The 11,669-nt window shown below is 61.1% G+C and overlaps 1 protein-coding gene across 1 annotated transcript in view; it reads right to left on the bottom strand.

The window, feature by feature from the left end:
- Nucleotides 1-313: 313 nt before the first annotated feature.
- LOC140422593 (uncharacterized) overlaps nucleotides 314-11,669 on the bottom strand; it is a 42,038-nt gene continuing 30,682 nt past the window's right edge. Inside the window, exons 4-5 of the mRNA XM_072507602.1 lie at nucleotides 4,695-4,799; nucleotides 314-505 (exon numbers count right to left, since the gene is read on the bottom strand). Of these exons, the coding sequence (XP_072363703.1) occupies nucleotides 390-505; nucleotides 4,695-4,799 (221 nt within the window). The 3' untranslated portion in view covers nucleotides 314-389. The remainder of the gene's footprint in view (nucleotides 506-4,694; nucleotides 4,800-11,669) is intronic.

Genomic DNA, 11,669 nt, shown 5'->3' with positions numbered 1-11,669 from the left:
GACCCTCTGACAGTGCGGCGCTCCCTCAGTACTGACCCTCTGACAGTGCGGTGCTCCCTCAGTACTGACCCTCTTAGACAGTGCGGGACTCCCTCAGTACTGATCCTCTGACAGTGCGGCACTCCCTCAGTACTGACCCTCTGACAGTGCGGCACTCCCTCAGTACTGACCCTCTGACAGTGCGGCGCTCCCTCAGTCAACGGATCCCATCACACTCCCGAGGAAGATCCCCTTGTTCTGAAGTAGACCATCAAGAACCCCAATATTGGATCTGCTGCACACAGCCCCATGAACAGGCTTCTCTTCCTTTCGCTCACGTAAACAGTTTTTAATTAAGTACAATCTTCAAACAGGGGAAATGAAAGAGTTCCTATTCGCAGGGCCTGCCTCTAGCCAATGGTGTCCTGCCAAGGGCGTTTCTTGCTTTGACCATCGCTCCCCAGTGGCCCGGGCGAGCTCTCCTTCTGTTCAAGCGGGTTCTGAGCAAAGGTCTGCCGCAGCGGCCCTAGGGTAACAAGACACATCCCGTCAAACAATGTCCCACACTGCACTCTGCACAATATCCCCAGCATCACACTAACTCACCCTGACTGAGCTTTACTCTGAATCTAACCCCGTGCTGTACCTGTCCTGGGAGTGTTTGATGGGGACAGTGTAGAGGGAGCTTTACTCTGTATCTAACCCCGTGCTGTACCTGTCCTGGGAGTGTTTGACGGGGACAGTGTAGAGGGAGATTTACTCTGTATCTAACACCGTGCTGTACCTGTCCTGGGAGTGTTTGATGAGGACAGTGTAGAGGGAGCTTTACTCTGTATCTAACCCCGTGCTGTACCTGTCCTGGGAGTGTTTGATGGGGACAGTGTAGAGGGAGCTTTACTCTGTATCTAACCCCGTGCTGTACCTGTCCTGGGAGTGTTTGACGGGGACAGTGCAGAGGGAGATTTACTCTGTATCTAACCCCGTGCTGTACCTGTCCTGGGAGTGTTTGATGAGGACAGTGTAGAGGGAGCTTTACTCTGTATCTAACCCCGTGCTGTACCTGTCCTGGGTGTTTGATGGGGACAGTGTAGAGGGAGCTTTACTCTTTACCTAACCCCATGCTGCACCTGTCCTGGGAGTGTTTGATGGGGACAGTGTAGAGGGAGCTTTACTCTGTATCTAACCCCGTGCTGTACCTGTCCTGGGAGTGTTTGAGGGGGACAGTATAGAGGGAGCTTTACTCTGTATCTAACCCCGTGCTGTACCTGTCCTGGGAGTGTTTGATGGGGACAGTGTAGAGGGAGCTTTACTCTGTATCTAACCCCGTGCTGTTCCTGTCCTGGGAGAGTTTGATGGGGACAGTGTAGAGGGAGCTTTACTCTGTATCTAACCCGTTGCTCTACCTGTCCTGGGAGTGTTTGATGGGGACAGTGTAGAGGGAGATTTACTCTGTATCTAACCCGTTGCTCTACCTGTCCTGGGAGTGTTTGATGGGGACAGTGTAGAGGGAGCTTTGCTCTGTACCTAACCCCGTGCAGTACCTGTCCTGGAGTGTTTGATGGGGACAGTGTACAGGGAGCTTTACTCTTTACCTAACCCCATGCTGCACCTGTCCTGGGAGTGTTTGATGGGGACAGTGTAGAGGGAGCTTTACTCTGTATCTAACCCCGTGCTGTTCCTGTCCTGGGAGAGTTTGATGGGGACAGTGTAGAGGGAGCTTTACTCTGTATCTAACCCGTTGCTCTACCTGTCCAGGGAGTGTTTGATGGGGACAGTGTAGAGGGAGCTTTACTCTTTATCTAACCCCGTGCTGTACCTGTCCTGGGAGTGTTTGATGGGGACAGTGTATAGGGAGCTTTACTCTGTATCTAACCCCGTGCTGTACCTGTCCTGGGAGTGTTTGATGGGGACAGTGCAGAGGGAGCTTTACTCTGTATCTAACCCCGTGCTGTACTTGTCCTGGGAGTGTTTGATGGGGACAGTGCAGAGGGAGCTTTACTCTGTATCTAACCCCGTGCTGTACCTGTCCTGGGAGTGTTTGATGGGGACAGTGCAGAGGGAGCTTTACTCTGTATCTAACCCCGTGCTGTACCTGTCCTGGGAGTGTTTGATGGGGACAGTGCAGAGGGAGCTTTACTCTGTATCTAACCCCGTGCTGTACCTGTCCTGGGAGTGTTTGATGGGGACAGTGCAGAGGGAGCTTTACTCTGTATCTAACCCCGTGCTGTACCTGTCCTGGGAGTGTTTGATGGGGACAGTGCAGAGGGAGCTTTACTCTGTATCTAACCCCGTGCTGTACCTGTCCTGGGAGTGTTTGATGGGGACAGTGTAGAGGGAGCTTTACTCAGTATCTAACCCCGTGCTGTACCTGTCCTGGGAGTGTTTGATGGGGACAGTGTAGAGGGAGCTTTACTCTTTATCTAACCCCGTGCTGTACCTGTCCTGGAGTGTTTGATGGGGACAGTGCAGAGGGAGCTTTACTCTGTATCTAACCCCGTGCTGTACCTGTCCTGGGAGTGTTTGATGGGGACAGTGCAGAGGGAGCTTTACTCTGTATCTAACCCCGTGCTGTACCTGTCCTGGGAGTGTTTGATGGGGACAGTGTAGGGGGAGCTTTACTCTGTATCTAACCCTGTGCTGTACCTGTCCTGGGAGTGTTTGATGGGGACAGTGTAGGGGGAGCTTTACTCTGTATCTAACCCCGTGCTGTACCTGTCCTGGGAGTGTTTGATGGGGACAGTGCAGTGGGAGCTTTACTCTGTATCTAACCCCGTGCTGTACCTGTCCTCGGAGTGTTTGATGGGGACAGTGCAGTGGGAGCTTTACTCTGTATCTAACCCCGTGTTGTACCTGTCCTGGGAGTGTTTGATGGGGACAGTGTAGAGGGAGCTTTACTCTGTATCTAATCCCATGCTGTACCTGTCCTGGGAGTGTTTGATGGGGACAGTGTAGAGGGAGCTTTACTCTGTATCTAACCCCGTGCTGTACCTGTCCTGGGAGTGTTTGATGGGGACAGTGTAGAGGGAGCTTTACTCTGTATCTAACCCCGTGCTGCACCTGTCCTGGGAGTGTTTGATGGGGACAGTGTAGAGGGAGCTTTACTCAGTATCTAACCCCATGCTGTACCTGTCCTGGGAGTGTTTGATGGGGACAGTGTAGAGGGAGCTTTACTCTGTATCTAACCCCGTGCTGTACCTGTCCTGGGAGTGTTTGATGGGGACAGTGTAGAGGGAGCTTTACTCTGTATCTAACCCCGTGCTGTACCTGTCCTGGGAGTGTTTGATGGGGACAGTGTAGAGGGAGCTTTCTCAGTATCTAACCCCGTGCTGTACCTGTCCTGGGAGTGTTTGATGGGGACAGTGTAGAGGGAGTTTTACTCTGTGTCTAATCCCGTGCTGTACCTGGCCTGGGAGTGTTTGATGGGGACAATGTAGAGGGAGCTTTACTCTGTATCTAACACCGTGCTGTACCTGTCCTGGGAGTGTTTGATGGGGACAGTGTAGAAGGAGCTTTACTCTATATCTAACCACGTGCTGTACCTGTCCTGGGAGTGTTTGATGGGGACAATGTAGAGGGAGCTTTACTCTGTATCTAACACCGTGCTGTACCTGTCCTGGGAGTGTTTGATGGGGGACAGTGTAGCGGGAGCTTTACTCTGTTTCTAACCCCGTGCTGTACCTGTCCTGGAAGTGTTTGATGGTGACAGTGTAGCGGGAGCTTTACTCTGTATCTAACCCCGTGCTGTACCTGTCCTGGGAGTGTTTGATGGGGGACAGTGTAGCGGGATCTTTACTCTGTATCTAACCCCGTGCCGTACCTGTCCTGGGAGTGTTTGATGGGGACAGTGTACAGGGAGCTTTACTCTGTATCTAACCCCGTGCTGTACCTGTCCTGGGAGTGTTTGATGGGGACTGTGTAGAGGGAGTTTTACTCTGTGTCTAACCCCGTGCTGTACCTGGCCTGGGAGTGTTTGATGGGGACAATGTAGAGGGAGCTTTACTCTGTATCTAACACCGTGCTGTACCTGTCCTGGGAGTGTTTGATGGGGACAGTGTAGAAGGAGCTTTACTCTATATCTAACCCCGTGCTGTACCTGTCCTGGGAGTGTTTGAAGGGGACTGTGTAGAGGGAGCTTTACTCTGTATCTAACCCCGTGCTGTACCTGTCCTGGGAATGTTTGAAGGGGACTGTGTAGAGGGAGCTTTACTCTGTATCTAACCCCATGGTGTACCTGTCCTGGGAATGTTTGATGGGGACTGTGTAGAGGGAGCTTTACTCTGTATCTAACCCCGTGCTGTACCTGTCCTGGGAGTGTTTGATGGGGACTGTGTAGAGGGAGCTTTACTCTGTATCTAACCCCGTGCTGTACCTGTCCTGGGAGTGTTTGATGGGGACAGTGTAGAGGGAGCTTTACTCTGTATCTAACCCCGTGCTGTACCTGTCCTGGGAGTGTTTGATGGGGACAGTGTAGAGGGAGCTTTACTCTGTATCTAACCCCGTGCTGTACCTGTCCTGGGAGTGTTTGATGGGGACAGTGTAGAGGGAGCTTTACTCTGTATCTAACCCCGTGCTGTGCCTATCCTGGGAGTGTTTGATGGGGACAGTGTAGAGGGAGCTTTACTCTGTATCTAACCCCGTGCTGTACCTGTCCTGGGAGTGTTTGATGGGGACAGTGTGGAGGGAGGGAGGGTGGATGGTGGGGGGTTGTGACTAACCTTTGGCTGCGATATCCAAGTGATGTTTAATGCTGCGTTCCCTCTCCTTAAGCTGTTGTGCAGTCTGTGCATTCTTCCAACCTGCCGATATAAAGAGAGGGAGAACTCAGTCACGGTTCACAGCCGCCCCCTGTAGCCCGGCGTCTGTCACTGCAGCAACGTCAGCCACTGGCACTTTCGGGGGCGCGCCCTCTTTCAGAGTGAGAGTTTAAACTAAAGCCCATCTTGCCCATCACGGGGGGCCTGCAGGACCCCACAGCCAGGATTCCAGAGTAGGATTTTCCACCGCCTGGTCATCTGCTCCTCAACCAACCCCACCTTTAGACGCAATCTGGACGCCACATCTCAGGGAGCAGCAAGTGGTGGGAGCGTCACCCCCTTCGAGACTGCCCTGCGAATGGTGGGAGCCCTTGGAGCCTGTCCTGCGAGTGGTGGGAGCCCTTGGAGCCTGTCCTGCGAGTGGTGGGAGCCCTCCAAGCCTGCCCTGCGAGTGGTGGGAGCCCTTCAAGCCTGTCCTGCGAGTGGTGGGAGCTTAGCCCCCTTCGAGCCTGTCCTGCGAGTGGTGGGAGACCTTCCAGCCTGCCCTGTGAGTGGTGGGAGACCTTCGAGCCTGCCCTGTGAGTGGTGGGAGCTTAGCCCCCTTCGAGCATGCCCTGCAAGTGGTGGGAGCCCTTGGAGCCTGTCCTGCGAGTGGTGGGAGCCCTTGGAGCCTGTCCTGCGAGTGGTGGGAGCCCTCCAAGCCTGCCCTGCGAGTGGTGGGAGCCCTTCGAGCCTGTCCTGCGAGTGGTGGGAGCTTAGCCCCCTTCGAGCCTGTCCTGCGAGTGGTGGGAGCTTAGCCCCCTTCGAGCCTGTCCTGCGAGTGGTGGGAGACCTTCGAGCCTGCGCTGCGAGTGGTGGGAGACCTTCGAGCCACCCCTGCGAGTGGTGGGAGACCTTCGAGCCTGCCCTGAGAGTGGTGGGAGCTTAGCCCCTTTCGAGCCTGCGCTGCGAGTGGTGGGAGACCTTCGAGCCACCCCTGCGAGTGGTGGGTGACCTTCGAGCCTGCCCTGAGAGTGGTGGGAGCTTAGCCCCCTTCGAGCCACCCCTGCGAGTGGTGGGAGACCTTCGAGGCTGCCCTGAGAGTGATGGGAGACTTTCGAGCCTGCCCGGTGAGTGGTGGGAGACCTTCGAGCCTGCCCAGCCTCTCTCTCTCCTGCACCCCCCACCCCCACAGCCTCTCACTCCTGCCACACCCCCCAGCCTCCCTCGCCTGCCACCCCCCCCCAGCCTCCCTCTCCTGCCCCCCCAGGCTCCCTCTCCTGCCCCCCCCAGTCTCCCTCTCCTGCCCCCCCAGCCTCCCTCTCCTGCCCCCCCCAGCCTCCCTCTCCTGCCCCCCCCAGCCTCCCTCTCCTGCCCACCCAGCCTCCCTCTCCTGCCCCCCCAGCCTCCCTCTCCTGCCCACCCAGCCTCCCTCTCCTGCCCCCCAGCCTCCCTCTCCTGCCCCCCCCAGCCTCCCTCTCCTGTCCCCCCCAGCCTCCCTCTCCTGCCCCCCCCAGCCTCCCTCTCCTGCCCCCCCAGCCTCTCTCTTCTGCCCCCCCAGCCTCTCTCTTCTGCCCCCCAGCCTCCCGCTTCTGCCCCCCCAGCCTCTCTCTTCTGCCCCCCCCAGGCTCCCTCTCCTGCCCCCCAGCCTCTCTCTTCTGCCCCCCAAGCCTCTCTCTCTACTGCCCCCCAGCCTCTCTCTTCTGCCCCCCCAGCCTCCCTCTCCTGCCCCCCCCAGCCTCCCTCTCCTGCCCCCCCCAGCCTCCCTCTCCTGCCCCCCCAGCCTCTCTCTCCTGCCCCCCCAGCCTCTCTCTCCTGCCCCCCCAGCCTCTCTCTCCTGCCCCCCCAGCCTCCCTCTCCTGCCCCCCAGCCTCCCTTTTCTGCCCCCCCAGACTCTCTCTTCTGCCCCCCCAGCCTCCGTCTCCTGCCCCCCCAGGCTCCCTCTCCTGCCCCCCCCAGACTCCCTCTCCTGCACCCCAGCCTCTCTCTTCTGCCCCCAGACTCTCTCTTCTGCCCCCCCAGCCTCCGTCTCCTGCCCCCCCAGGCTCCCTCTCCTGCCCCCCCCAGCCTCCCTCTCCTGCCCCCCAGCCTCTCTCTTCTGCCCCCCAGACTCTCTCTTCTGCCCCCCCAGCCTCCGTCTCCTGCCCCCCCAGGCTCCCTCTCCTGCCCCCCCAGCCTCTCTCTCCTGCCCCCCAGCCTCTCTCTTCTGCCCCCCAGCATCTCTCTTCTGCCCCCCAAGCCTCTCTCTCTCCTGCCCCCCCAGCCTCTCTCTTCTGCCCCCCCAGCCTCCCTCTCCTGCCCCCCCCCAGCCTCCCTCTCCTGCCCCCCCCCCAGCCTCCCTCTCCTGCCCCCCCCCAGCCTCCCTCTCCTGCCCCCCCCCAGCCTCCCTCTCCTGCCCCCACAGCCTCCCTCTCCTGCCCCCCCAGCCTCTCTCTCCTGCCCCCCAGCCTCCCTCTCCTGCCCCCAGCCTCCATCTTCTGCCCCCCCAGCCTCTCTCTTCTGCCCCCCCAGCCTCTCTCTCCTGCCCCCCAGCCTCCCTCTCCTGCCCCCCAGCCTCCCTCTCCTGCCCCCCAGCCTCTCTCTCCTGCCCCCCAGCCTCTCTCTCCTGCCCCCCCAGCCTCCCTCTCCTGCCCCCCCCCCAGCCTCCCTCTCCTGCCCCCCCCCCCCAGCCTCCCTCTCCTGCCCCCCCAGCCTCTCTCTTCTGCCCCCCCAGGCTCCCTCTCCTGCCCCCCAGCCTCCCTCTCCTGCCCCCCCAGCCTCCCTCTCCTGCCCTCCAGCCTCCCTCTCCTGCCCCCCAGCCTCCCTCTCCTGCCCCCCAGCCTCCCTCTCCTGCCCCCCAGCCTCTCTCCTGCCCCCCCCAGCCTCTCTCTCCTGCCCCCCCAGACTCTCTCTTCTCCCCCCCAGCCTCTCTCTTCTGCCCCCCCAGCCTCTCTCTTCTGCCCCCCCAGCCTCTCTCTTCTGCCCCCCCAGCCTCTCTCTTCTGCCCCCCCAGCCTCTCTCTTCTGCCCCCCCCCCAGCCTCTCACTCCTGCCCCCCCCCCAGCCTCTCTCTTCTGCCCCCCCCAGCCTCTCTCTTCTGCCCCCCCCAGCCTCTCTCTTCTGCCCCCCCCAGCCTCTCTCTTCTGCCCCCCCCCAGCCTCTCTCTTCTGCCCCCCCCAGCCTCTCTCTTCTGCCCCCCCCCCAGCCTCTCACTCCTGTCCCCCCCCCCCCAGCCTCTCACTCCTGCCCCCCCCCCCCCCCCCACAGCCTCCCTCTTCTGCAGACCAGAGGACTTGCTGCCATCCCCGCGGTTGGCTGTGGTTCTGTGGGGGCAGCTCAGAGATTGGGCATACTGGCAGCGTGGGTATTCAGGGGAACGGTGCGCGCTCGTACCTTGCGCCTGTCCCTCCCTCTCTCTCCCCATCTCTCCCCCCCCCCCTCTCTCTCTCACTCCATCCTCCCATTCCCCCCTCTCTCTCCATCCCCGTCTCTCTCTCTCACCTTCCCTCTCTCTCTCTCCATCCCCGTCTCTCTCTCACCTTCCCTCTCTTTCTCTCCATCCTCCCTCTCTCACCATCCCCCTCTCTCACCTCCCCCCTCTCTCACCATCCCCCTCTCTCACTCCATCCTCCCATTCCCCCCCTCTCTCCACCCTCCGCCTCTCTCTCACCATCCCCCCCCTCTCTCACCATCCCCCCCTCTCTCACCATCCCCCCCTCTCTCTCCATCCCCCTCTCTCACCATCCCCTCTCTCTCACCATCCCCCTCTCTCTCCTCCCCCTCTCTCTCCATCCCCCCCTCTCTCTCACCATCCCCCCCCTCTCTCTCACCATCCCCCTCTCTCTCACCATCCCCCTCTCTCTCTCACCATCCCCCCCTCTCTCTCACCATCCCCCTCTCTCTCCTCCCCCCCTCTCTCTCACCATCCCCCCCTCTCTCTCACCATCCCCCCCCTCTCTCTCACCATCCCCCTCTCTCTCACCATCCCCCTCTCTCTCACCATCCCCCCCTCTCTCTCCTCCCCCCTCTCTCACCATCCCCCTCTCTCTCACCATCCCCCCCTCTCTCTCACCATCCCCCCCTCTCTCACCATCCCCCCCTCTCTCACCATCCCCCCCTCTCTCACCATCCCCCCTCTCTCTCACCATCCCCCCCTCTCTCACCATCCCCCCCTCTCTCACCATCCCCCTCTCTCTCACCATCCCCCCTCTCTCTCCTCCCCCTCTCTCACCATCCCCCCCTCTCTCTCCTCCCCCCTCTCTCACCATCCCCCCATCTCTCACCATCCCCCCCTCTCTCTCTCCTCCCCTCTCTTACCATCCCCCCCCTCTCTCACCATCCCCCCCTCTCTCACCATCCCCCTCTCTCTCACCATCCCCCTCTCTCTCACCATCCCCCTCTCTCTCACCATCCCCCTCTCTCTCACCATCCCCCCCCTCTCTCACCATCCCCCCCTCTCTCACCATCCCCCCCTCTCTCACCATCCCCCCCTCTCTCACCATCCCCCTCTCTCACCATCCCCCTCTCTCACCATCCCCCCCTCTCTCACCATCCCGCCCTCTCTCACATCCCCCTCTCTCTCACCATCCCCCCTCTCTCATCATCCCCCCCCTCTCTCACCATCCCCCCTCTCTCACCACCCCCCCCCTCTCTCACCATCCCCCTCTCTCTCACCATCCCCCCCCCTCTCTCACCATCCCCCCCCTCTCTCACCATCCCCCCCTCTCTCACCATCCCCCCTCTCTCTCACCATCCCCCCCCTCTCTCACCATCCCCCCCTCTCTCACCATCCCCCCCCTCTCTCTCACCATCCCCCCCTCTCTCTCTCCTCCCCCCTCTCTCTCTCCTCCCCCCTCTCACCATCCCCCTCTCTCACCATCCCCCCCTCTCTCTCACCATCCCCCCCTCTCTCTCACCATCCCCCTCTCTCTCACCATCCCCATCTCTCTCACCATCCCCCTCTCTCTCACCATCCCCCTCTCTCTCACCATCCCCCTCTCTCTCACCATCCCCCCCTCTCTCACCATCCCCCCCTCTCTCTCACCATCCCCCCCTCTCTCTCACCATCCCCCCCTCTCTCTCACCATCCCCCCTCTCTCTCACCATCCCCCTCTCTCTCACCATCCCCCTCTCTCTCACCATCCCCCTCTCTCTCACCATCCCCCTCTCTCTCACCATCCCCCTCTCTCTCCCCATCCCCTCTCTCTCTCCCCATCACCCTCTCTCTCTCCCCATCACCCTCTCTCTCCCCATCCGCCCTCTCTCCCCATCCCCCCCCTCTCTCCCCATCCCCCCCCTCTCTCCCCATCCCCCCTCTCTCTCCACATCCCCCCCTCTCTCTCCCATCCCCCCCCTCTCTCCCCATCCCCCTCTCTCTCTCCCCATCACCCTCTCTCTCCCCATCCCCCCTCTCTCTCCCTATCCCCCTCTCTCCCCACCCCCCCCTCCTCTCTCCCCATCCCCTCCCTCTCCCCACCCCCTCCCTCTCTCCCCTCCCCCCTCCCTCTCTCTCCTCCCCCTCCCTCTCTCTCCTCCCCCCTCCCTCCCTCCCCATCCCCCCTCCCTCCCTCCCCATCACCCTCTCTCTCTTCCCCCCCTCTCTCTTCCCCAGCCCCTTTTCTCTCTCCCCCCATCCCCCCTCTCTCTCTCTCCCCATCCCCCCTCCCTCTCTCTCCCCACCCCCCCTCCCTCTCTCTCCCCACCCCCCCTCCCTCTCTCTCCCCATTCCCATCCCCCCTCTCTCTCCCCATCCCCATTCCCCCTCCCTCTCTCTCCATCCCCCCCTCTCTCTCTCTCTCCCCATCCCCCCTCTCTCTCCCCATCCCCCCCTCTCTCCCTCTCCCCCACCCCCCTCTCTCTCTCTCCCCCATCCCCCTCTCTCTCTTCCCCCCCTCTCTCTCTCCCCACCCCCCTCTCTCTCTCCCCATCCCCCTCCCTCTCCCCATCTCCCTCCCTCTCCCCATCCCCCTCCCTCTCCCCATCCCCCTCCCTCTCCCCATCACCCTCTCCCCATCACCCTCTCTCTCCCCATCACCCTCTCTCTCCCCATCACCCTCTCTCTCCCCATCACCCTCTCTCTCCCCATCACCCTCTCTCTCCCCATCACCCTCTCTCTCCCCATCACCCTCTCTCTCCCCATCACCCTCTCTCTCCCCATCACCCTCTCTCTCCCCATCACCCTCTCTCTCACCATCCCCCTCTCTCTCACCATCCCCCCCTCTCTCACCATCCCCCCCTCTCTCACCATCCCCCCCCTCTCTCACCATCCCCCCCTCTCTCACCATCCCCCCCTCTCTCACCATCCCCCCTCTCTCACCATCCCCCCCTCTCTCTCTCCTCCCCCCCTCTCTCTCTCCTCCCCGCTCTCACCATCCCCCCTCTCTCACCATCCCCCCCCTCTCTCTCACCACCCCCCCTCTCTCTCTCCTCCCCTCTCTTACCATCCCCCCCTCTCTCACCATCCCCCCCTCTCTCACCATCCCCCTCTCTCTCACCATCCCCCTCTCTCACCATCCCCCTCTCTCACCATCCCCCTCTCTCTCACCATCCCCCCCTCTCTCACCATCCCCCTCTCTCTCACCATCCCCCCCTCTCTCACCATCCCCCCCTCTCACCATCCCCATCTCTCTCACCATCCCCCTCTCTCTCACCATCCCCCTCTCTCTCACCATCCCCCCTCTCTCTCACCACCCCCCCTCTCTCTCACCATCCCCCCCTCTCTCACCATCCCCCCTTCTCTCTCACCATCCCCCCCTCTCTCTCACCATCCCCCCCTCTCTCTCACCATCCCCCCTCTCTCTCACCATCCCCCCCTCTCTCTCACCATCCCCCTCTCTCTCACCATCCCCCTCTCTCTCACCATCCCCCTCTCTCTCACCATCCCCCTCTCTCTCACCATCCCCCTCTCTCTCACCATCCCCCTCTCTCTCACCATCCCCCTCTCTCTCCCCATCCCCTCTCATCTCTCCCCCATCACCCT

Source organism: Scyliorhinus torazame, chromosome 5 (assembly GCF_047496885.1).
Source record: "Scyliorhinus torazame isolate Kashiwa2021f chromosome 5, sScyTor2.1, whole genome shotgun sequence".
NCBI classification, from domain to species: domain Eukaryota; kingdom Metazoa; phylum Chordata; class Chondrichthyes; order Carcharhiniformes; family Scyliorhinidae; genus Scyliorhinus; species Scyliorhinus torazame.
This window is presented reverse-complemented; position numbering and strand designations above follow the sequence as displayed.